The 22,164-nt window shown below is 38.7% G+C and overlaps 5 protein-coding genes and 1 long non-coding RNA gene across 6 annotated transcripts; 3 read left to right on the forward strand and 3 right to left on the reverse strand.

Moving 5' to 3' along the window:
• Positions 1 to 76: 76 nt before the first annotated feature.
• LOC111799979 (protein NRT1/ PTR FAMILY 8.1) lies at positions 77 to 2,902 on the reverse strand. The gene is made up of 5 exons (XM_023683536.2): positions 2,731 to 2,902; positions 2,185 to 2,327; positions 1,893 to 2,110; positions 1,206 to 1,759; positions 77 to 1,118 (listed from the first exon to the last, which is right to left on the reverse strand). Exons 2-5 carry the CDS (start codon positions 2,288 to 2,290, stop codon positions 287 to 289), a joined length of 1,710 nt encoding a protein of 569 aa, XP_023539304.2. The 5' UTR covers positions 2,291 to 2,327; positions 2,731 to 2,902; the 3' UTR covers positions 77 to 286.
• Positions 2,903 to 3,924: 1,022 nt separating this feature from the next.
• On the reverse strand, positions 3,925 to 4,594 carry LOC111799982 (uncharacterized). Its single transcript, XR_015422173.1, has 2 exons — positions 4,456 to 4,594; positions 3,925 to 4,409 (listed from the first exon to the last, which is right to left on the reverse strand). It is a non-coding gene; the product is annotated as an uncharacterized LOC111799982 (long non-coding RNA).
• LOC111799981 (laccase-4-like) lies at positions 4,230 to 6,551 on the forward strand. Its single transcript, XM_023683538.2, has 6 exons — positions 4,230 to 4,377; positions 4,501 to 4,652; positions 4,737 to 4,981; positions 5,082 to 5,210; positions 5,288 to 6,214; positions 6,314 to 6,551. The coding sequence occupies exons 1-6, from the start codon at positions 4,288 to 4,290 to the stop codon at positions 6,442 to 6,444; spliced, it is 1,674 nt and encodes a 557-aa protein (XP_023539306.1). The 5' UTR covers positions 4,230 to 4,287; the 3' UTR covers positions 6,445 to 6,551.
• A 734-nt stretch (positions 6,552 to 7,285) lies between these two features.
• LOC111799642 (transcription factor DIVARICATA-like) lies at positions 7,286 to 8,798 on the forward strand. Its single transcript, XM_087126352.1, has 2 exons — positions 7,286 to 8,139; positions 8,284 to 8,798. Exons 1-2 carry the CDS (start codon positions 7,739 to 7,741, stop codon positions 8,669 to 8,671), a joined length of 789 nt encoding a protein of 262 aa, XP_086982478.1. The 5' UTR covers positions 7,286 to 7,738; the 3' UTR covers positions 8,672 to 8,798.
• Positions 8,799 to 13,712: 4,914 nt separating this feature from the next.
• LOC111801085 (putative acetyltransferase At3g50280) lies at positions 13,713 to 15,412 on the forward strand. The gene is made up of 2 exons (XM_023685057.2): positions 13,713 to 14,218; positions 14,317 to 15,412. Exons 1-2 carry the CDS (start codon positions 13,790 to 13,792, stop codon positions 15,331 to 15,333), a joined length of 1,446 nt encoding a protein of 481 aa, XP_023540825.1. The 5' UTR covers positions 13,713 to 13,789; the 3' UTR covers positions 15,334 to 15,412.
• Positions 15,413 to 16,823: 1,411 nt separating this feature from the next.
• LOC111800284 (sulfoquinovosyl transferase SQD2) lies at positions 16,824 to 21,872 on the reverse strand. Its single transcript, XM_023683904.2, has 11 exons — positions 20,775 to 21,872; positions 20,084 to 20,150; positions 19,798 to 19,868; positions 19,503 to 19,620; positions 19,320 to 19,393; positions 19,094 to 19,149; positions 18,930 to 19,013; positions 18,687 to 18,774; positions 18,523 to 18,600; positions 17,985 to 18,041; positions 16,824 to 17,339 (listed from the first exon to the last, which is right to left on the reverse strand). Exons 1-11 carry the CDS (start codon positions 20,891 to 20,893, stop codon positions 16,859 to 16,861), a joined length of 1,293 nt encoding a protein of 430 aa, XP_023539672.1. The 5' UTR covers positions 20,894 to 21,872; the 3' UTR covers positions 16,824 to 16,858.
• Positions 21,873 to 22,164: the final 292 nt, after the last annotated feature.

Here is a 22,164-nt window from a genome sequence, read left to right on the forward strand (position 1 = left end):
GGAACAATTTGAACAGACAGCCCTGTTTAAGGTTGAGACATGAGCCATTCAGCCATTTTTCTAAGATTAGCAATGATTCTTCACCTAAACCAAACATATTTTCATTAATCAAACCACACATTTAACACTGTTGGAAACAAAAACCCAATCAATAATTTAGGCCTCAAAGTCAACAAAGCAACTAATGAACAACAAAAGAAACAATCCCAACAAGTGATTCAAAGCAAAGCAAATCCAACGTAAATGTAATTAAAAAGCTAAGAACTGAGCATTGAAGTTGGTTTTTTCAGCGCAAATGACCTGTTACCTTTTTGTAGCGATAGCTCTTAGCCGCAAAGAGATAGGCAAAGAAGTTGAGGACGCTGAGAATGGCCAACAGCCAGAAGAAATAGTCGAGATGTCCCTTGTTTAAGTTATTAGGAATCCACCCGAGCTTCCCGTGTCTCGTTGTCACGGTCGTCACGATTGTAACAAGCAATGTGCTTAAGTAGTTTCCCAATCCAACCGTTGTGAGCGACAGAGCAGCCATCATGCTTCTCATTGCGTCCGGTGCTTGGTCATAGAAAACCTCTAACTGTCCTATAAAAGTGAACACTTCTGCACATCCGATCAAAAAATACTGTGGAACTTGCCAGAATATCGACATCGGAATGTACTCCGCATCGTATAGCTTGTTCTTCCTCACATACTCCAGCCTGAAAACTTCCAACACACCTGCTGCAACCATGGAGAAAACAGATATGACAAGTCCTATTCCCATCCGTTGTAGCTGTGTGAAGCCACGCTCATTGTTCGTGAACTTCTTCGCCATTGGGACGATGAGTCGGTCGTATACGGGAGCCCAAAAGAGAACGCTGAGGGTATCGAAGATCGAAAGCGAGGCCGATGGAATTTTGAAACTTGCCCCAATGTGCTGGTCCATTATATTACCTTGTAGAACAAACATGGTGCTCATTTGGCTATACACTGCTGAAAATACTATTCCACACGCCCACACAGGCAACAACCTGATAATGCTTTTCAGCTCCTCAACTTGTGTCACTGTACAAAGTATCCATGCATTCCCTTGCCCCTTCATTCCATCACTTTCCCTCAATACACAAGCCTTATCTAGGAACCTGAAAAAATGTAACCAATTTGGATAATATAAGAATCTCTCCATAATTTTCGACTTCCTTCGATTCTGATCCCAATAATATACTTACTTTAACTCGTTCGTGTGCTCGAGCTTGCGACTTCCTTCGATTTTCGACTCGACATCATCAGCAGTCTCGTAAAGGAGAGACTTATCCTCTGGAACTTGTACTCCATGTTTCCTACAAGCTGCAACTATAACTTGCAAGATTCTTGTGAGAGGACTTCCTGCTGGCTTTTGCAGACGGTACAACGAGCTACCGGAGAAGAAAAACACTACAGCAATGGCCATGGCTACTGCAGGAACTCCAAAGCCCCACCCCCACCCTACATTCATTTGTATCCATACTAGAACTGAGGAGGCAATCATTGCACCAACGTTGATTGAAAAGTAAAACCAATTGAAGAAGGAGCTTTTCTTCTTCCTTTCGCCTTCATCATTTTCGTCGAATTGATCGGCCCCAAACGACGACACACATGGCTTGATTCCCCCGGTCCCGAGGGCGATCAAGTAAAGTGCTATGAAGGTGACAGCAGTTTGACCTCCAGTTGGATGGCAAACAGTATTGTCACAAGATGGCTTCAATCCAGGGACTGAAGCAGCCATCGTCAACAATGTCATGCCCTGCAAAACCATATATCATAAACATGGTATCACTACAATGCAGCCACTGACTCAAGCCAACCCAGTTCAAGTTCTTATGTGATTTGAAGAACAACTCGTTCTCTTTTCGCCCGTTTCGACAAGAAAAACTTACAAAGACATAGAAGATTGAGAAACTAGCAATGGTCCAATATCTTCCCAAGTAAGCATCAGCCAAGAAAGCTCCAATCAATGGTGTAAGGTAGCAGGTTCCTGACCAACTAGTAACACTATTTGAAGCAGCTACATTGTCCATGTTAAGACGTATTTGAAGATAGTTCACTAGATTGGTACTCATCCCATAATATGCCAATCTTTCACAGCATTCATTCCCTTTACAAACATCATCGTTACAAATTTCAGCAAAGAACAATCAAAATTAAACGTTAAGAACAGAGTAAACATACCAAGAATGAAGCGGCAAGCCTTCCATTTTCCAGTCTTCTTCTTATTAGCAGGATTCTTATGAATATCAATGGTACCATCTTTTGTATACACATCATCTTCTGCCATTGTAAAGTTCCTCTTGATATGCTAATACCTACTGAGCCTGTTGATTATAAAACTAAACCCCAATCAGTAAAATTAGAACCTAATAATCTCGAGGGCAAGAACAATCCAAAACCACATTCAACTTTTCAACTCTGATTGTTTGAATTTGGTTAAAATAATAAAAGGGTACGGATGAACTTGCCCTTTTCCACGAATGAATTTAAAATTCAACGCACTAAATTTTTAATCACTCCGAGGTTTGAGTGTCGCAATCAAAGAACACAAATAAAACAGAGAACACTGAATCGTATCACATGCTTGAAGAACTCAAAATCAATATATAAAATCAATCACAACGCAAACAGAATCAAGTGATTTCTGGAAGATCCAAAGCGAACCCTCTTGAGATGATCGAAAATAATGAAAAGGGTTGAAGTTTATGAAAGTGTAGAAACAAAAACCTTGAAGAACAAGAGCAAACAAAGGGATCAGAGCGATGAGTTGAAGAAGATGAAGGCGCGAGAAAAACAATGACAGAGAGAGCAGCCCGCTTCTTGTTCGTCACAGCCAAACACTCAACACATTTAATCACATAATGAAACTGCAAAACCAAAAGTAGCTTTTGGTTGGCCGATCGTTCAATTCATAAATTTTGTTAATCCGTTGCAAGATTATCATAATAATAATAATAATAATTAAATAACTATTTTTTTAATTTTATTTTAAAATTATTTGATTTAATATAAAAAATAAATATGAATTTGAAATTTTAATAATGGTTGATTCTTTAAATAACTAAATATAGTAATTTGTTGAAATTAAACATTTTAATTTTGAAATGTGTATATTGTAAGTTAAGAAAAGCTAAAAAGATTGAAAAACACGTGAAGGGTTTGGAATATATTTTTAAAATTGAAATAGCTAATATCTTTATACAAATAATTAATGTTATTAAAAATTAAGTTTCATAATAAACTTAAAACTGGTTGTTGCTATTATTATTATTATTATTATTTTTAAATTTCTAACTTTGGATTATTAAATATTATTAATATAAACTCACATCAATTTTGGTTTGCATCCATAATGGATTTTCCTATTTGATACGCGATATACAAAACGTTAACTCCCTTTAGTTTTAGTTGTTACAAATGATATTAAAACCAGACGCTGGCCTTCAAGGGGTGGACCGGAACACTTTTTATAAAGGTGGAAACCTCTCTCTACCAAACATTTAAAATCATGAGGCCGGGGAACGAAACACTTTTTATATAAGGTGTGGAAACCTCCTCCTACCAAACGCATTTAAAATCATGAGGCTAATGATAATACATAATGAACTAACGTGAACAATATCTGTTGGCGATGAGTTTAGATTGTTACAAATGTTATCAAAGTCAGTGTCAGCGGACACTGGCTCCAAAGAGGGTGAATTGTAAGATTCTATATGGGTTAGAGAAGGGAACAAAACATTCAAAAACTTGGCCCTAATAGTTGCTTTTTAAAACCATGAAGCTGACGACAATACGTAACGAGGCAAAACGAACAATATTTGCTAACAGTAGGCTTAGGTTGTTACACACGACTCGTTGGAACAAATATCATTCATACCCTTCCCCCTTCAAATTGATTGTTCTCAACTTGTCACGAAAAAGGAAATGAAAATGGGATATATTGATTGTCACCATCGTAATTAATTACACCTTGGAAAATGAACATTTTTACTTTTTAGATAGAATCCAGAATATTATAATAAACTAAGTTTAATAATATCAGAAAGAAAGAAAAAAAGGGAAAAAGAAAATGGTGCAGCGGATTGTGGTTTGATCTGAAAATCCTTTTGTATGAAGTCATGTTTTAACTTATCACCTAACTGCGAAAGAACGACATGGCAACAAAACATAGATTTATTCCCTTAATACCTTATTTTGAGTTTCTGTATATAAGCCTGACTTGCATGCCCATCCTTCTCATCATCTTCTTCTTCTTCTTCTTCATTTCTTCCCCACAGCCCTTCAATGGAGTCCTCCAGATGCTTTGTTCTCTTCGCACTTTGCTGCCTTCTTCCTGCTTTGGCCGAGTCCACAGTTCGTCATTATAAGTTCAATGTAAGCTTCCCCTTCTTTACTTTTCTCCTTTCCTAAAAGTTAAAACATAATTATTAAGAAACAGGGCCTTCGAATGACCTGTTTCTGTTGTGATGACTGATATTGAGCCATTTTGGGTGTCAGGTGGTGTTGAGGAAGGCAACCAGACTATGCTCAAGCAAGCCCATTGTCACCGTTAATGGCCTCTTCCCTGGACCAACCCTTTACGCTAGAGAAGACGATACGGTTCTCGTCAAAGTCGTCAACCATGTCAAATATAACCTTTCCATTCACTGGTGAGTTCCCACAAAATCATATTCTATGTGGTGTAATGGAGTATGATAACTCACAGTCTCATGAACACAATGTTGGTGGTATAGGCATGGAATCAGGCAACTCCGAACTGGCTGGGCTGATGGACCTGCATACATCACACAATGTCCGATTCAACCGGGGCAAAGCTACGTGTACAACTTCACCATCACTGGCCAAAGAGGCACGCTCTTCTGGCATGCTCATATTCTCTGGCTTAGAGCCACTGTCCATGGTGCCATTGTCATCTTGCCGAAGCTTGGTGTGCCTTATCCATTCCCTACACCTCACAAAGAAACTGTCCTTGTGCTTGGTATGAACCTCAAAAGTTCACTACTTCTCCTTTCTATCCTTTTAGAAAATAGAGATTTTGACTTGCTTTTGGGAATGTATGGCGATTTGAATTTGTGTAGCTGAGTGGTGGAAATCAGATACCGAAGCTGTGATCAACGAAGCTCTCAAGTCGGGACTTGCACCAAATGTCTCCGATGCTCACACCATCAATGGCCTTTCAGGGTCCATGTCAAATTGTCCTTCACAAAGTAATTCCATCAAGAAACTGACCCAATTCGAACTTTTCTCAGATGGATCTTCTAATGTTGTTCTTTTTGGTAATCAGGGGGCTTCACATTGCCTGTTCAAAAAGGAAAGACCTATTTACTACGCATAATCAACGCTGCACTCAATGAAGAACTGTTCTTCAAAGTCGCTGGACACAAGTTAACAGTCGTAGAAGTCGACGCCACATATGTCAAACCATTCAAAACAGACACAGTTCTAGTTGCTCCTGGCCAGACCACCAACGTCCTCTTAACCACGGATAAAAACTCCGGCAAATACATGGTGGCTGTCTCTCCATTCATGGACGCTCCCATTGCGGTCGATAACAAGACCGCTACCGCCACGGTGCACTACACCGGTACAATGGCCTCATCCCTCACAACAAGCACCAACCCCACTCCCCAAAACGCTACACAAATTGCCAACGCCTTCACAAATGCCCTCAGAAGCTTGAACTCCAAAAAGTACCCTGCCAATGTTCCATTGACAATCGACCACCATCTCTTGTTCACTGTAGGGCTGGGAATCAACCCATGTCCAACTTGCAAGGCCGGCAATGGAAGCAGAGTAGTAGCTAGTATTAACAATGTCACTTTTACAATGCCCACAACCGCTCTTCTACAAGCACATTTCTTCAAAATCAACGGCGTTTTCACCACAGATTTTCCAGGAAAACCCCCTCACAAATTCAACTACACAGGGCCCGGACCTAAAAATTTGCAGACCACAAGTGGAACCAAGCTCTACAAATTAAAATACAACTCCACAGTGGAACTAGTTCTACAAGATACAGGAATCGTAACCCCAGAAAACCATCCCATTCATCTCCACGGATTCAATTTCTTCGAAGTCGGTCGAGGGGTCGGCAATTTCAACCCTAAAACCGACCCTAAGAAATTCAATCTCGTGGATCCAGTAGAGAGGAACACAATCGGAGTTCCATCAGGTGGATGGACAGCAATAAGATTCCGTGCGGACAATCCAGGTAAACAGAATATGAACCAACCCTGTGTCGAGTTGTTGTTCAAATCTTAAAACTATTGAAGCGAAATTGAAAGGGCTTTGATTTAATTTCACCTTGTAGGAGTATGGTTCATGCATTGCCATTTGGAAATCCATACGACTTGGGGATTGAAGATGGCGTTCATGGTGGAAAACGGGAAAGGCCCCAAACATTCGCTTCTACCGCCTCCGAGCGACCTCCCAAAATGTTAATCCACAGGAAACGAATAATAAGAACAAACAAATTTAATTTTTGCTTTTATACACATCATTTATAAATTGTTTCTTTTATTTTATTAATGGAATTTTCTTTTCATTTTTTTCTTTTGTATTATTATTATATATATTTTGTATTTTTAGTCACTCACCTTAATCCGATCATATATATATATATATATATATATATATATATATATCACGCACCGTCATTTACTTATATACTTATATAATTAAAAATGTGACGATATATATTTTTTAAAAGTCAAATAGCGTTTGAGAGTGGATAATGTATAAGGTGGGTTGACTTTATTTTTTATTTTTAAAATTATTTGTGGTGGAATTTTATGAACAGATGAGATAATTATTAATTAATCTCATGTTTGAATTTTTTTAAAACAAAAAATACTTGTTTGTTTTGTCCGTACAACGAGGCAGGGACAGGTGTCAGAAGGGAGAAAGGTCAAAGCGAAATTAAGTAAATAAATAAATGAAAGATAATAGAAAAAAAATTAAAAAAAATAAAGGAATTAATTAAAATAAATATACAATTATGAAGCAGCTGTACTTGGTGGGTTGTTATTTGTGAGTGATGACAGAGACCTCGAGATGATCCTGATTTTGTGGTCTCCTTTTCACTTTAATTAATTAATTAATTAATTAATTAGTATAATAACTTTGTTGTAATGATTAATGTCACAATAAAAATAAAAATAAAAATAAAAAATGAGCTGATTTCCACTTTGTCTTTATCTCCAACAAAATAATCTAAATTCTTAGCGGATTTTAATATTGACCTGTTCTTCAACATCTCAATTTGATTTATAAAGTTTAATTAATTATTTAATTTCTCTGATTTTTTTTCTCCAATTAAGCTTAAATGTCCCTACAAATTCCATATCCACCAATCAAAATTCGACAGCTTTTACTCAATTTATGTCTCTTTTCATTATGTGCCTTGTTCTTGTCCCATAGATCTCGATCCCACCGGCAGCACCAATCAATGTTTTTCGCTTTCTCAACCTAAATTTTGTTGTTTAATTTCTTTCTGTAGAAACCCATTTTGTTTTTCGTATGGTTCGATCAAGTTCTTTGGTTGATTTTGGTGGGCTATCTCGAATTTTTTGGCTCTGTTCTTCCTCTGTTTCAATTTCTTGCGATCTGTTTAGTTTTGGATCTAATTGGTGTTGAATTCTTGAAGTTCATGCATTTCTTCAACTGGGTTTTTATGGGTTTTTGATTTCTTCCACTGCTATGTGTTTTATTTTTTGAATTGTTCTAAATTGGGTTGATGAAACGAGGAATTGGAACTCTGTCTCCGGCGACCGACCGTCGGAGCTCCAGCTGCTCCAACTGGACGGTGGAGGAGAACAAGCGGTTCGAAAATGCTTTGGCTTTGTTTGACAGTGATTCGTCGGACCGGTGGTTGAAAGTCGCCGCCATGATTCCCGGAAAAACCGTCGGCGACGTGATGAAACAGTACAGAGAGTTAGTGGCGGATGTGAGTGATATTGAAGCAGGGCTGGTTCCGATTCCGGGGTACGCTACTGGCAACTCTTTTGTGTTGGAATGGTCGAATGACGGATGTGGGTTTGGGTCGGTTTACGGCGGCGCCGGGAAGAGAGGGGTCTCCGGTCGGCCTTCCGATCATGAAAGGAAAAAGGGAGTACCTTGGACTGAAGAAGAACACAGGTTTGATAAACTCATTAATTTGCCTGCTTGAGACAGGTTTAATTCATACATAAATGATGATGGAACCAAGCTTATCGCGTTATTTCACTATTTTAGTTAGTTTCGAGCTCATGTAGTGATAGTTCGATATGACTAAAATTACAGGCAATTCTTGATGGGCCTAAAGAAGTACGGTAAAGGAGATTGGCGAAACATTTCTCGTAACTTCGTCACGACAAGAACTCCAACGCAAGTAGCTAGCCACGCCCAGAAGTATTTCATCAGACAACTCACAGGAAGGAAAGACAGAAGAAGATCAAGCATCCATGATATCACTACCGTCAATCTTCCCGACATCCTAACTCAACCCAATACCAACACTCATTCCCCAATTCCATACGATAGCGTGACACCAATTTGTGGGATCTCTTCACTCGGACCTAAGCTATTACAAGACCGAATCTTCGTTGGAGGCAACATCCATGGCTGCCAAAATATTGGTCCTTACAGCCGCAATGTTTTTCAAGTGCAAAGGGAGCAACAATACAAGTGAGGATATTTGGGTATTGAATTAATTAGTTTGTATGCTTATATTATTGGTAAATAAATGTGGTAGAGATGGACATGTCAATGTGTAGTCTTAATTAATGTAATAAACTTAAAATGAATATTCAAGACAACCATGTTTGGGCTTGGGCCGGGCTATTGGGGACTGAAACGCGTGCTTGGGTCCAAAGACATTTTTTAAAAAAACTAAAAACAGAACCACTAGAACTTATGCTTAGTATCATGTAAGTCAGTGATTGGTAACAATTAAAAGACGTATGAAGAGACAGGAGAATGAGAAACGATGGACAAAGAAACACGAGCACGAGGGCTATGGGTTTAAGAAAATAATGAAGAGGGGAGGAAAAGGAAAGAAGAATGAGAAGATCCCACATGCATTGTAGGGGGAAAAGGTGGGGTTTATGTGTTTGGTTTGGTTTGGTTTTAGTTTAGTTGATGTCTATAGAGATATCACTGTCTGCGCAACACACTCACAACGTGCCCACCACAATCATTATCCATAACCCACTCACCACTTTCTTTTCCTTTCTCATTTCGCAGCACTTAGCTAAGCCACCCCACCTGCCCTGCCTCACCTCTGCGCATCTCGGTTCTTTGAGGACTTTCATCGAACAGGTAGTGGGCGTCATGAAACCATGGAAGAAATGGAAGAGGCAGCTTGTGGGAAAGCTGTGTAGGCCTTAGGTGCTTCGAGTTGTCATGTTTTGGTTGGAGGTTGTAGCTGTCTTCGTATGGGCCAGTTCATTCCCTCTCAATAATGGCCCTCACAGAGAGATATAGCTGTGGGAATATTCCTCCCACCTTCGTTATAAATTTACTCGCAATCTGGGTTAGTGTCAGGTTGTTGGTGGTCAAATTGTAGCAACATTGGGAGCTTGTCTGTAATTCCTAACCCAAAAAGCCTTCCACCCTCATGCCTCACTCAATTGCTTTTGCTAAACGACACCAAACCATAAAGTAACTAAATCTACAAGATTTTGCCTTCATATGCATATACACACACTCTAACTTATCCATTTAGGTGTTCTAGGTCCAGTGCCGATTCCACGTCATATCCAAATCCAATCTCTATTCAATTTAAGAGAATGTGAACGAATGACTGAATATATGTGAGATTCCATATCAGTTGAAGAGGAGTGCGAAACATTCTTTATAAAGACATGAAAATTTCTTCTTAACAAACCCGTTTTAAAACTTGTAAGGGAATCCATGGGTGAGGAAGTTCAAAAAGGACAATATCTACTGGCTGTGGACTTAAATTCTTACAAATGGTATTAGAGCTAGAAGCTGGGTAGCTATACTTCTGAGGTGAATTGTGAGATCCCACATTGGTTGAATAGGAGAACGAAGCATTTCTTATAAGGGTGTGGAAATCTCTTCCTATCTGTTTTAGAACCTTGAGAGGAATCCATTAAAAGGAAAGCTTAAAGAGGACAATATTTACTCGTCGTAGACTTGGGCTGTTGCAAATGGTATCCGTGCAAGACACCGGGTGATACTAGCCTTCAAGGGAGATGAATTTGTGAGATCTCACATTGGTTGGAGAGAAGAACGAAACATCGCTTATTAAGGGTGTGAAAACCACATTGTTGGATGATGAAAGTCCCACGTCGACTAATTTAAGGAATGATCATGGGTTTATAATCAAGAAATATTCTCTCCATTGGTATGAGGCGTTTTGGGGAAGCCCAAAGCAAAACGGACAATATCATACCATTGTGGAGGGCCGTATTCATCTAACGCTCCTCATTGTGAGATCCCACATCGATTCGAGAGGAGAACGAAACAATATCTAGCGGTGGGCTTGAGCTGATCGTGAGATCGACGCAACAAAAACTATTTGGGGGTGATTAATGGATCGATGGATAATGGAGAGGGGATGAGATCTGATTCAGATTCAGATCAGTCAGACACAACTTGGTTTTCCTTCACGTGGGTGTTCATAAGCTTCACAACCTTTCTTCTCTGCTATCATCATTTTGCACCAAAATTATTGGCATACAAATTTGCTAAATAATTCCAACTTTACCCTTCAACTTTCAAACCTATTATTATTTTTTAAATATTAAATATTAAATATTAAATATTAGTGTCCTTAACAAATTCTCAAAAATAAATTAAAATCAAATTACAAATAATTGAGATTCGACTTTAATTAATTACATATTCATACCCATATTATTCAAATAATTAAGTTTTTAATTATTATTATTATTTGAATTAGCATTTTCCTAAACCCACTATGTTTTGTCTCCCATAATGTTTTATATCCAAACGAATATAACTAACAATTACGTAAAGGAAAAACCCTAATTCTTACGAGACTCTTATCACCTTGTAATCTTGCTTTACATGTTCGTGACAAGTCACCAAATCAAATAATAGTGATTGTTTTTTGAATTATTCATTTATTTTTCAAAAATAGAATCGTCGGTTGCCTCGATCTTCGATTCTGTCAAAATCGTTATGTTATTTTTGATAGAAGAAGTATATACTCACATGCACATAATGCACATATTTTATGATTGCATAACAAAACCAGCTTCATTGATTAATAAATATAGTATAGATCCAATAATTGTGGGCATATCTCACAATGATTATCAATGATGAAGACTTAATGTATAACATGTGTGGATACTTTAGTTTTTGAGTTCGTATTAAATGATTGAATGATAAAATAAGAGAAGGGTAGATGGAAATGAATACTGTCGGTTTCTTTTTAGTTCAAGAACGAGTAAGAGAGGAGAGAGTTGAACTACTCATCTCTTAATCGAAAATATATGATTATGATTTAACTATGTAACAATTCAAGTCCATAACTAGTAGATATTATCCATGATATTGTCTGTTTTGGCCTGTTACATATTGTTATCAACTTCACGGTTTTAAAACGCGTCTAGTAGGATAGGTTTCCACACCCTTATAAGGAATGTTTTGTTTCCCTCTTCAACCGACGTGGGATCTCATAATTCATCCCTCTTGAGGGCTCAACGTCCTCGATGACACACCGCCCAGTGTCTAGCTTTGCTACCATTTGTAACAACTCAAACTCACCGCTAGAAGATATTGTCCGCTTTGATCCGTTACGTATTTGTGATGTCCCACATTGGTTGGGGAGGAGAACAAACCACCATTTATAAGGGTGTGGAAACCTTGCTCTAGCAAACGCGTTTTAAAGCCTTGAGGGGAAGCCCAAAGAGAACAATATCTGCTAGCGGTGGATCTGGGTTGTTACAGTATCGTTGTCAGTATCATGATTTTAAAACATGTCTACTAAGAAGAGATTTCCACACCCATATAAGAAATTTTTCGTTTTTCTCTCTAGTCGATGTGGGATCTCAGAAACCAATTGTCGGTAGCTAAATCATTTGATCGAATCAAGAAGAGTAGAAAAGAAAAAGGGTAAGGATAGGGGAAGACAAGAGAGAAGGGAGGTGTTGTTGGTTGAGGTGCATGAACAAGAACATTAAAGGGGTGATGTAGTGATGTTCTTGAGTTGTGTCTTTTCAATGTAGACCTCTATGTGTCTGGGTTTTATTCAATCCCAACCAATTTTCTTTTCTTTTTCTTAGTATTCGTGATTTGTAAAGGCTAATGATTACAGTGTTTAAGGAACATTTAGCCGCCATTTTACAATAATGTAACACTTTTATGTAATTAATATTAATATAAAGATGATATGGACAACGTTAGCTCAACTAATTATGGATCAGCTCAACCGAGTGAATATGATTATTCATTGATCGAGTTTTATCCAATCTCAACTTCTTACTTTTACTGGTTTCCACATCATTAAAGGCGGGATAAACGACAAGTTTAGTGATGTTGTTCCCAAAATTCAAATAGATAGCGTAGCGATAATAACCCATGCTAAGGATTTAGAATCAAGATTTAACACTTAATGGCCCCGACATTCCCTTGCGACATGATCGTGTCACTCATTCCTCACTTCTAGGAGTGCAGACTACCTCCACAAAACAATACGTATTTTTTCAGTATATTTTGTCCTCACTCACGTGCTTCCTACGAAAATTCTCAAGAAATCACTCAACAGAAAACTACTCTTAGCAAAGCATATTGAGGATTATTGGGAGTCGAGCCTCAATTAAGGGGAGGCTATTCGAGAGCTCCATAAGCCTCAGGGCTCTAGAGAAAGGAGTCGAGGCTCGATTAAGGGGAGACTTATAGTGTACTTTGTTCGAGAGGAGGATTGTTGAGGATTATTGAGAGTGAGTCTCACATTGGTTAATTTAGTTGAAGATCATGAGTTTATAAGTGAGGAATACTATTTTCATTGGTACGAGACCTTTTAAAAAGCCCAAAGCAAAGCCATGAGAACTTATGTTCAAAGTGGACAGTATTATACCATTGTGGAGAGACGTGATTCCTAACAAAGCATGCTTACCTTTGGAATTCTTATAATTAAGCTACTGAAAACGAAGTTGTACCTTGTTGGTATAGCTAGTATTACTCTCATTCGAATGTGACATCAGTCCATTCATATACTTCTCATTTACTCGAGTGTTGCAATAGCTGACATTCACATGACAACAAAGGGAAGAACGTGACCTACAAAATAAAGCAAAACTGCACGCTAACGCAATACTCGTTGTTTACGTGACAACAACGATAAATTTCCATTAAATACAAAATCAAATATGATATATATATATATATATATATATATATATATATATATATATTTATTTTTTTTAAGAATTTGCTAATTTCCCTAACATCAAGATGATATTTTTTTAATTATTTTGGTCCGACAAAGATGGAAGGGATCATGTTTTTTAGTGTTGGGCAGAGTAAAGAATCCATGTGTCCTTCTTCAACCTTAGTCTCCCCTTCTGACTGGATTCTCTTCTCGCCACGTCATCCATTCCAAAGCTGACACATATATTAATCATTTTTATATTAATCATTTTTATATTAATAATTATTTTTGTAGGTCCAATCCCAATTCCCCCAAGTACTCAAAGTGCATGAATCCAACTCCTATATATTCTCCCTTCCCCCTCCCTCTCCCTTTCAATCCCAACCTTAATTTCCACAACCAAACCGAACCGAACCGAACCGAACCGAACCGAACCCAACCATGCCTTCCTCTTCCGTTTCTATTCTCTCTCGATGCTCTGTTTTTCCCGATCAACCTTCCTCCCTCGCCTCCCTCAAGCTCTCTGTTTCCGATCTTCCGATGCTCTCCTGTCACTATATTCAAAAGGGTGTTCTTCTTCCTTCTCCTCCTTACTCTGTTTCTGATTTCTTCTCCTTTCTCAAACGAGCTCTCTCCGCCACTCTCTCCCACTTCCCCCCTCTCGCCGGCCGCTTCTCCACTGACTCCGACAGCCATGTTCACATACTTTGCAATGATTCCGGGGTTGAATTCATTGAGGCGAAGGCTAAACATATCACTCTTAATACCCTTATCTCTCCCGGCGATGTCCCCGATTACTTCAAGGAGTTTTTTCAATTCGATCACACTATTAGCTACTCCGGCCACTTTAAGCCCTTGCTAGCTGTTCAGGTTTGTTCGTGATGTTTTAAATGAATGTAACATGTCTCAAACAATGAATCCCCTGTTTTGGAATTTGACGGCGGAATATTTGAATTTGGTTTTGATAGGTGACGGAGCTAGCTGATGGAGTGTTTGTTGGGTGTACTGTCAACCATGCTGTCACCGACGGGACCTCTTTCTGGCACTTTTTCAACACATTGGCTGAAATTTGCAAAGGGACTAAGAAGATATCGAAGTCGCCGGATTTCTGTAGAGACACTGTTTTTAACTCGCCGGCGGTGCTGAAATTTCCCGAAGGTGGTCCGGTGGTGACGTTCAACGGCGATGAGCCGTTGAGAGAGAGGATTTTTCACTTTACGCGAGAATCCATTTTGAAGCTGAAGCTGAAGGCCAACACGAACAACCAGATCGCCGGACGGAAGCCGGTCAATGGGTTTGCCGACGCTGTTGAGATTTTGGGGAAACAGGGGAATGACAGTTGGAAAACCGTCAACGGGAATATAACGTCCGTCTTGGAGAATTTGATTAAAACTAACGTCCCAAATCGGACGGCTGAGATTTCGTCTTTCCAATCGTTGTGCGGACAATTGTGGCGCTCTGTGACACGTGCGAGGAAACTAGACCCGTCTAAAACGACGACGTTTCGTATAGCGGTGAACTGCCGTCACCGGCTGAATCCACGGCTGGAGCCGTATTACTTCGGCAACGCGATACAGAGTACTCCGACGGTGGCGTCGGTCGGAGAGCTTCTGTCGAACGATCTCTGGTGGTGCGCCGATCTGCTGCATAAAAACGTAGTGGCATACGATGATGCCACCGTCCGCCGGGAAATCGCCAATTGGGAGAGCCATCCACGGCTATTCCCTCTCGGAAACAACGACGGTGCGTCAATCACCATGGGCAGCTCGCCGAGATTTCCGATGTACGACAACGATTTCGGTTGGGGCCGTCCAATCGCCGTCCGAAGCGGAAGAGCCAACAAATTCGACGGCAAGATCTCCGCCTTCCCCGGTCGAGATGGTAACGGCAGCATCGATCTGGAAATCGTTCTCTCGCCGGAAACAATGGCCGGCCTCGAGCGGGACCCAGATTTTATGCAGTATGTCTCAACAACTACAGTATGAGGTGGGACCCACAGAGTAAAATATCTTCCGACGAACCAATTACCGTTTAGGGGTAAAAAGTAAAAAAAAAAAAAAACAATATATATTATATTATATTATATTATATATAAAGTTCCAAATCGTCTCTAAAACTGTGAGCGAGTGTGTGGAATTTGATTAAGAAACATAAAACGGCGGCGTTTATCTTATAATTATGTTTACTAGGTTGTCCGTGATCTTTATAGCTTGTAACTTTCCCACGTGATGAAAAAAAAATAATAATAAATAATTGTATTCCACTCTCCTTATTTTAATATTTAATTTATAGTCGAAATTTTGAATTATAATTTACTCATCAATTAATTAAGATATTAAATTCATGTCACACTTAACGAATTTTAGACGCTACGGGATGGAACGGAAGGGCAAATGTGGAATTTGAATGGCTTGGAATGGTCCAATGAAATGTTGACAACGCAGGTGGGAGATGGTGAGGCGCAGTCCTTGTCACAAAAGGGGGAATGGCCAAAAATGGTGTAACCAAAGCAGCTGAATTTGTAAGGGAGAAAGTGTGATATGAGCGAAGTTCAATGTGCTAAGCTCAAAAGACCTTCTTTTAGAACAACATATCTATTTTCGTCAATTGCTATGTCCAGAGAGTGAGAGAGAGAGACCACAACTGTGTTCTTCAATTACATTCATTGGTGGATGAATTTACCTTTAACAATCCATTTTGGCAAACCAATTTGAACCCACTCTCTACCATTACCATCCCATCTTCTCCATTTATCGAATTGTATCGATTCATCTGTATGCTCAAATCTTATTTCCCAATCGATTAAATGATTGGATAGCTACTCAGCTGCTTACTGTACTATCTCTCTCGACCCATTTACTTATGTATGTTGAGCGAGAATACTTTATGATTTTTAGGTCTTCCCATTACGAGTCATAGTATCCAAAGAGGGCATGTTGCAAGAGCGTACGTGAGTGTTAAGCATAAGAGTCATGCCTGAAAGTCAGTTGTAGCTGTCTGGTTCCACATTCCTAGATTAAGATTTTCAAGTTTTCGAGGACTTCAACTATCTTGTATCAAGTGAAGACAAGGAGTCGTCAATCACAGTATAGTACTAGTTGGAGCAAAACTCACACACATCTACGGATGGAAGGTGAGATCATATTTACTTGCTTGTCACCTAGTTATGCATGATCATGGTTCTTTCGGAGCCAACAAAAAGACCTTGACGAAATGAGTTACAGTCATGATAATTGCTTACCAAAAATTTAATATTTTACGAGTTATCTTGAGTTGAAACACCCGAACAGTACAAAATAGAACTAACAGTCTACGTGTGTTGGATTAATGACGATATAAACTACCAAGTTAACCATATTTTGTTCTTCTTCGGGTTTAATGAATATATACCCAATGAATGTATATTATAGCAAACAATCACACGGGTGTTCTCCCAATGGAGAAGGAGATGTACCTTCTGCTACTGAAACCAAGCTGGTAGAAATATGAAGAATTTCACTGCTAATTAACTTATGGGGATGGAAAAATTCGATTAAACAGCCATTGAAATGGTCTTAGAAACTCAACTCTTTTCTTGCGCCAGAACCATACGGCAAGATTGTAGTGTTCATTACGGATTATTTGAGTTGCGGCTTTCCAGTCGTACTTCTCCATCTCCTTGCGAGCTGCTTTCGCCATTGTTTCCCTCAGTTCACGATTGTCCAACAGAGGCTTCAGCTTGTTTAAGCAGTCATCGATGTCTCCCGGGGTATAAAGGTGGCCGATTTTACCATCTTGTTCAGGAGGGATTATATCTGGAACTCCACCAGCACGAGCTCCGATCACGGGGATCCCAGAGGACATAGCCTCTAATACGACGAGTCCCAATGTCTCTGATTCGGAAGGCATTACGAAAATGTCGCCGCTGGCATAAGCCTGAGATAGCTCTTCCCCAGACAACATGCCCGTAAATACTGCAGGCATGCCAGTGAACATCTTCTCTAGCTCCTCCCTGTCATGAAAGAAAATACATCATACAGTTACAAACAAACCAAAACATAAAACAATTCTGTCCATGACTTTAAGTAATTTCGAGTGTTCAACATATATCAAGTACAAAAGAAGTAGCTTGTGCACCACAAACTTATACATTTAGACCAATAATGACGTCATAGTCAAGAAAAGAGTTCCTTATAGTGTTTGTGTAACGGTCCAAGTCCACTGCTAGCAGATATTGTCCTCTTTGGGTTTTCCTTTCCGAGCTTCCCCTCAAGGTTTTAAAATGCGTCTACTAGGAAGAGGTTTTCACACCCTTATAAAGAATGTTTCATTCCCCCACTCCAACCAATGTGAGATCTCACAATTCACTCCCTTCGGAGCCCAGCATCCTCGCTAGCACACCGCCTAGTGTCCACTCCGCCCAAGTCCACTGCTAGCAAATATTGTCCTCTTTGGACTTTCTCTTTCGGGCTTCCTCTCAAGGTTTTAAAATGCGTCTACTAAGGAGAGGTTTCCACACCCTTATAAAGAATGTTTCGTTTCCCTCTACGGTTGAACATAAATACTTTCACTAGTTGAGCTAGTATATTATGTTAAAGCATATTTAACTAGTTCAGATAATAAGCTAATTACAGATTTCAAATTCTATAATACATACCTGTATGGACCATCTCCAACGATCGCAATTCTTGCTTCGGGAAGTCTATCCATGATCCTATCAAATTGTGAGAACAAGTGAAATGTTTGCAAGACATGAACATATGTACGGCTACAAAAAGGTCATGCTCAGGCAACCAAAAAAGACTCTAAATATACCATAATAATGACAAAAATCAAGCTCGTCAAGGAAATCTCCCTTTTAAACAAAATTTTCAATGGTTTTTGGTACTACTTGTTTCTCCATGAGGATTATACGTGATCCTCTACTTGTCTAATTACTTCATTTATTAAAATATCGTTTTGACTTCGAATAAAAAAGGTTATCCTCAAAGCTCAATCGTTTAAACTTGATCATTTTCTACCTAATGAAATCTGAGCATACTGAGGCAGCCACCATTTTCTTAGTCATTTTGCAACTCCAACCTCATCCAAACTCTAGACCATGATGTGCTAGCGCTAAACAATAATTTGTAGAAATTTCAGAAGGCCAAGAAAGCTAACCATATTTTCAACGTTTCAATTAACAAAATCAGTACCTTTTGAGGAAATCCAAGCTCTTCTCAACTCCAAGTCGTCCAACATGGATTATCAGTGGTTTATCAGGCTCGCCGCCACTGTTTGACAAAGACAGATCGTGTGAAAGGAGATAAGTTCTTAAGTTACATGGTTTTAAGAGATATATATGAGCTGGGAATCTCACCTAAGTCTCAATCTCATTTCGTGAGAACGGAAACGAGGATGAAAACTGACAGAATCTACACCCTTATTCCAAAGCTTAATCTTATTAGCTGCAAAGAAAGAGAAATCAAGCAAATAACTTGGCTACAACTCTTTGTGAATCTATGCTCTAACAGTAAAAGATGTCAAATGAATCTCCCCCTTTCACAGAATAGAATATGATAAAATAAATCTTCTCATTAGTTCATGCACTATTTCAAATCACCTGCTGTCACTCTTTCAGCTTCAAGATCCTTGCCAATGGCAGCAGATGGAACCAAGGTAAGATCAGCCACTCTGTGGAGGAATTCTAAAAAGAAAGACTGAATTCTAAATGGTGATCCTTAACATTCATATTGATATGATGGAATAGAATAAATCTTCACGTACTTATAACAAGCCACATGGGTTTAACTAACCAACTAAATGTATACCTTGGAATGTATCTGCACATCAAAAAAGACAGATACATGTTAATGTAGTATCGGATATAATCGACAACAAGATGATCTCGAATATAACCATTCACGGATTTCCAATGCTTGTAATTGGATGTTGGATGGTGATAGTAGATTGGAGTACGTTCAAAAGGAAAAAGGATAAGAAAAGAACCTACACTGGTACATGAGTATGGTAAGACAAAACTAGCGGTACACTTGATAGTTTTGCTATAATCAGAGCTCCGAACACCTAGAATACAGTTTGGCAATGGTCAATCTGCTAGCTCAATTCAAAAACTCAAACTATAACGTTCGAATTCAAGAACTTCAAGATACAATGGGATGATATTGACACTTGCCATTATCCCCGGTGATGAAGCATGTATGATGTCGGGTTTAAACCGAACAACTTCTGAAATTATTCTTGGACTAAGTGCTAGAGAAAGTGGCACCTTATGATACAAGGGACATGGAAAGCTGCCAATAGTTAAAGATCAGTTGAGCAATAGATAGAACCTTCGACGGAAACTGAAGGCTTGAGATTATGAACTTCATTCATGAAAGCAAAAGAGCTGAGATAAGAAGCAAAAATGAGCAAGGACTGAGGGTCAGTGTTGTTAGATATTATCATCTGACATGAAGTACCTAACTTACCTTCGCGATCCAATTAATTTTGCACCGTAAAACTCCTCTGGTACACCTTCATGAGTTGTCACAACCATCACCTAAGTAAATTATAGAAAAAGTCAACTTTTCTATTGCTAAAATATTAGCTTTTTTTTTTTCTTCTTTTTTCCATATGAATTGCTTGTTTTGTATCCTAACGCCGAGCAAAAAATAATTAAATAGAACATACTCAAGCTTGTCGAACTAAAGAATTCAAGATTGGTTAAAAATGCATGTATAGAAGCTAAAATAGAAGAAAGGGATAAAATTGAACCTCGTCACCCATTTCACGTAGATAGCGAATGAAGTTCTGGAAGCGGTTTTTGTATCCCGACACGTATCTGTAAAACCAACAATGCAGTGACTCAACATTTTAATGACAAGTATCAGCACAATGAAGTCAATGATATAAAGAAGAAGAAGAAATTTCTTCAACAGGATGGCCTAACGTATTATGATTTGTGAACTATAGAGAATTTCTTATTCTTCGTTTTTTTCCTCTAAAAGAAGAATAAGAAATAATCTCCAATAGTTCACAAATGTCCATTAAGAAAAGTTACGAAACTAAACATTCATCCAGAGGATCCATGTGAAAACCCGCCATGGCCGCAACCCGGAGACTACTTGGGCCAATGCATGGCGAAGATCAAAGTAGCTTCCCATATCAAAAGCTGAGTCAATGAAGTTAGAAACAGCCCCTTCAAGAAGAGGCCTAATTAGGATGCCCAGAAATAAGATCCAAACCAACCCCTCATTTGACATCAAGCATATATCAACCCATAGATGCATTAAGCCATGTAAGACACAAAGTACAATGGGGAAAAAGCAAAAAGCAGTCGAAACAAAATCTTAAGATCAGCTGAGAATGCGGTTCCCTGTAACTAGAAGATGGGAAACAAATACACAAGGCCAATAGAAGCTTCAACAGTAGAAAACACAGATCGATTAAGCATAGAAACACTCACGCAAAGGGAGAAGGCTCAATAAAGAGAGCAATACGACGAGGTTTGGAATTGATCTCAGGGTCAAGCAAAGGAGGAATATCATCCTCACCATCTTCAGGCCTAACTTCAGCAATAGTCATTTCGTTAGCCACAACACTACTCCTACTTCTGGGGTTTGAAGTAGAAGACTAAAATGTGGGATTCTAAAAGCGGAGGGGGCTTTGGTGGCGGAAGTGGAAAAGGGAGGAGAAAGAGAGTTTTGTAGAAAGAGAAATGGTGTTCATTATGAAAGGAAGTTTGACACTTGACAGCATATAATATGGTATGTGCACTTTCTGAGTTGGGATTTTGGGAAGAGGATGAACTTTAGCTGTCCGATGATTTTGAAAAGTTGGGTAACAAAGCAAGCAATCCAAAACCCAAAAGAGAAGGAGAGAGAGACAAAGACGGAAATATTCGTCGAGTGGTATTGGAGAGCATCTGGGAAGACTTGAGGAGACTACATTTGTGGACATTCCATTCCCAGTTCTTGGGATTTGTCTCCTGTGTGGAATCAACGAAAGCTTCTTCCTTTTTCTTTTCTTTTTTTCTTTTTTTCCATCCGTCTAATTTGGATTATCGTTTATTCGTGTTTATATCATGATGACAATTACTAGTTAATATTTTAATGGATACAAATGGTTTAAAAAAAAAAAAAAAAAAAAAAAAAAGATGAGATGAGCACATGAAGTCATCAGCTTTTCCTCCAACTCTCATAATTCACACCCAGCTTGGAATTTCTGGTTTTGGGTCAATTATTTTTTAGTTTCTTTGTTCCTTTTTCTTCACCAAATGTTGGAAACTCTAACATCTATCTAATTCACCATTATACCTTCACTTATGGATTTAAATAATTACCAAATTTTCTCTCTGATTATTTATGTTAGCTTAGGTCAGATGTTTCTATTATTATATAATTGTTATTCATAAATAAAAGTGAAATTATCAAATGTATACTACCAAGTCAATTTGGATTATCAATTCTGTCCATTAAGAAGAACTCATAATTTAATCCATATCTATAGTAAATGACTAAAATGGCCCTCACATCAGAAAATAAAAAATAAAAAAATCAAACGACTAAAAAGGTAATTACTGATGGGCTTACCCGTACCCGTACTGAATTTGTCAAGCCCACGGTAAAGAGCTTTAGCCCGTTTTGACAGTTTGGGCCGCCTCTGCGTTAGGCCCCTACACAGAAAGAACCCATAACTTCAGTCGATTTTTAATAAAATAATTAAAATAAACTAAAATTATTATAACACTTTTATTTTGAAACTTGCATCATCTAAAAGAGGAGCTTTTTAAAAGATCGGTCAAACTGATCGATCGATCAATAATAAACTAACATAAAGTTGGTCGTGAATGATAA

Source organism: Cucurbita pepo, chromosome 8 (genome assembly GCF_057944985.1).
Source record: "Cucurbita pepo subsp. pepo isolate OVF chromosome 8, ASM5794498v1, whole genome shotgun sequence".
Classification (NCBI taxonomy): Eukaryota; Viridiplantae; Streptophyta; class Magnoliopsida; order Cucurbitales; family Cucurbitaceae; genus Cucurbita; species Cucurbita pepo.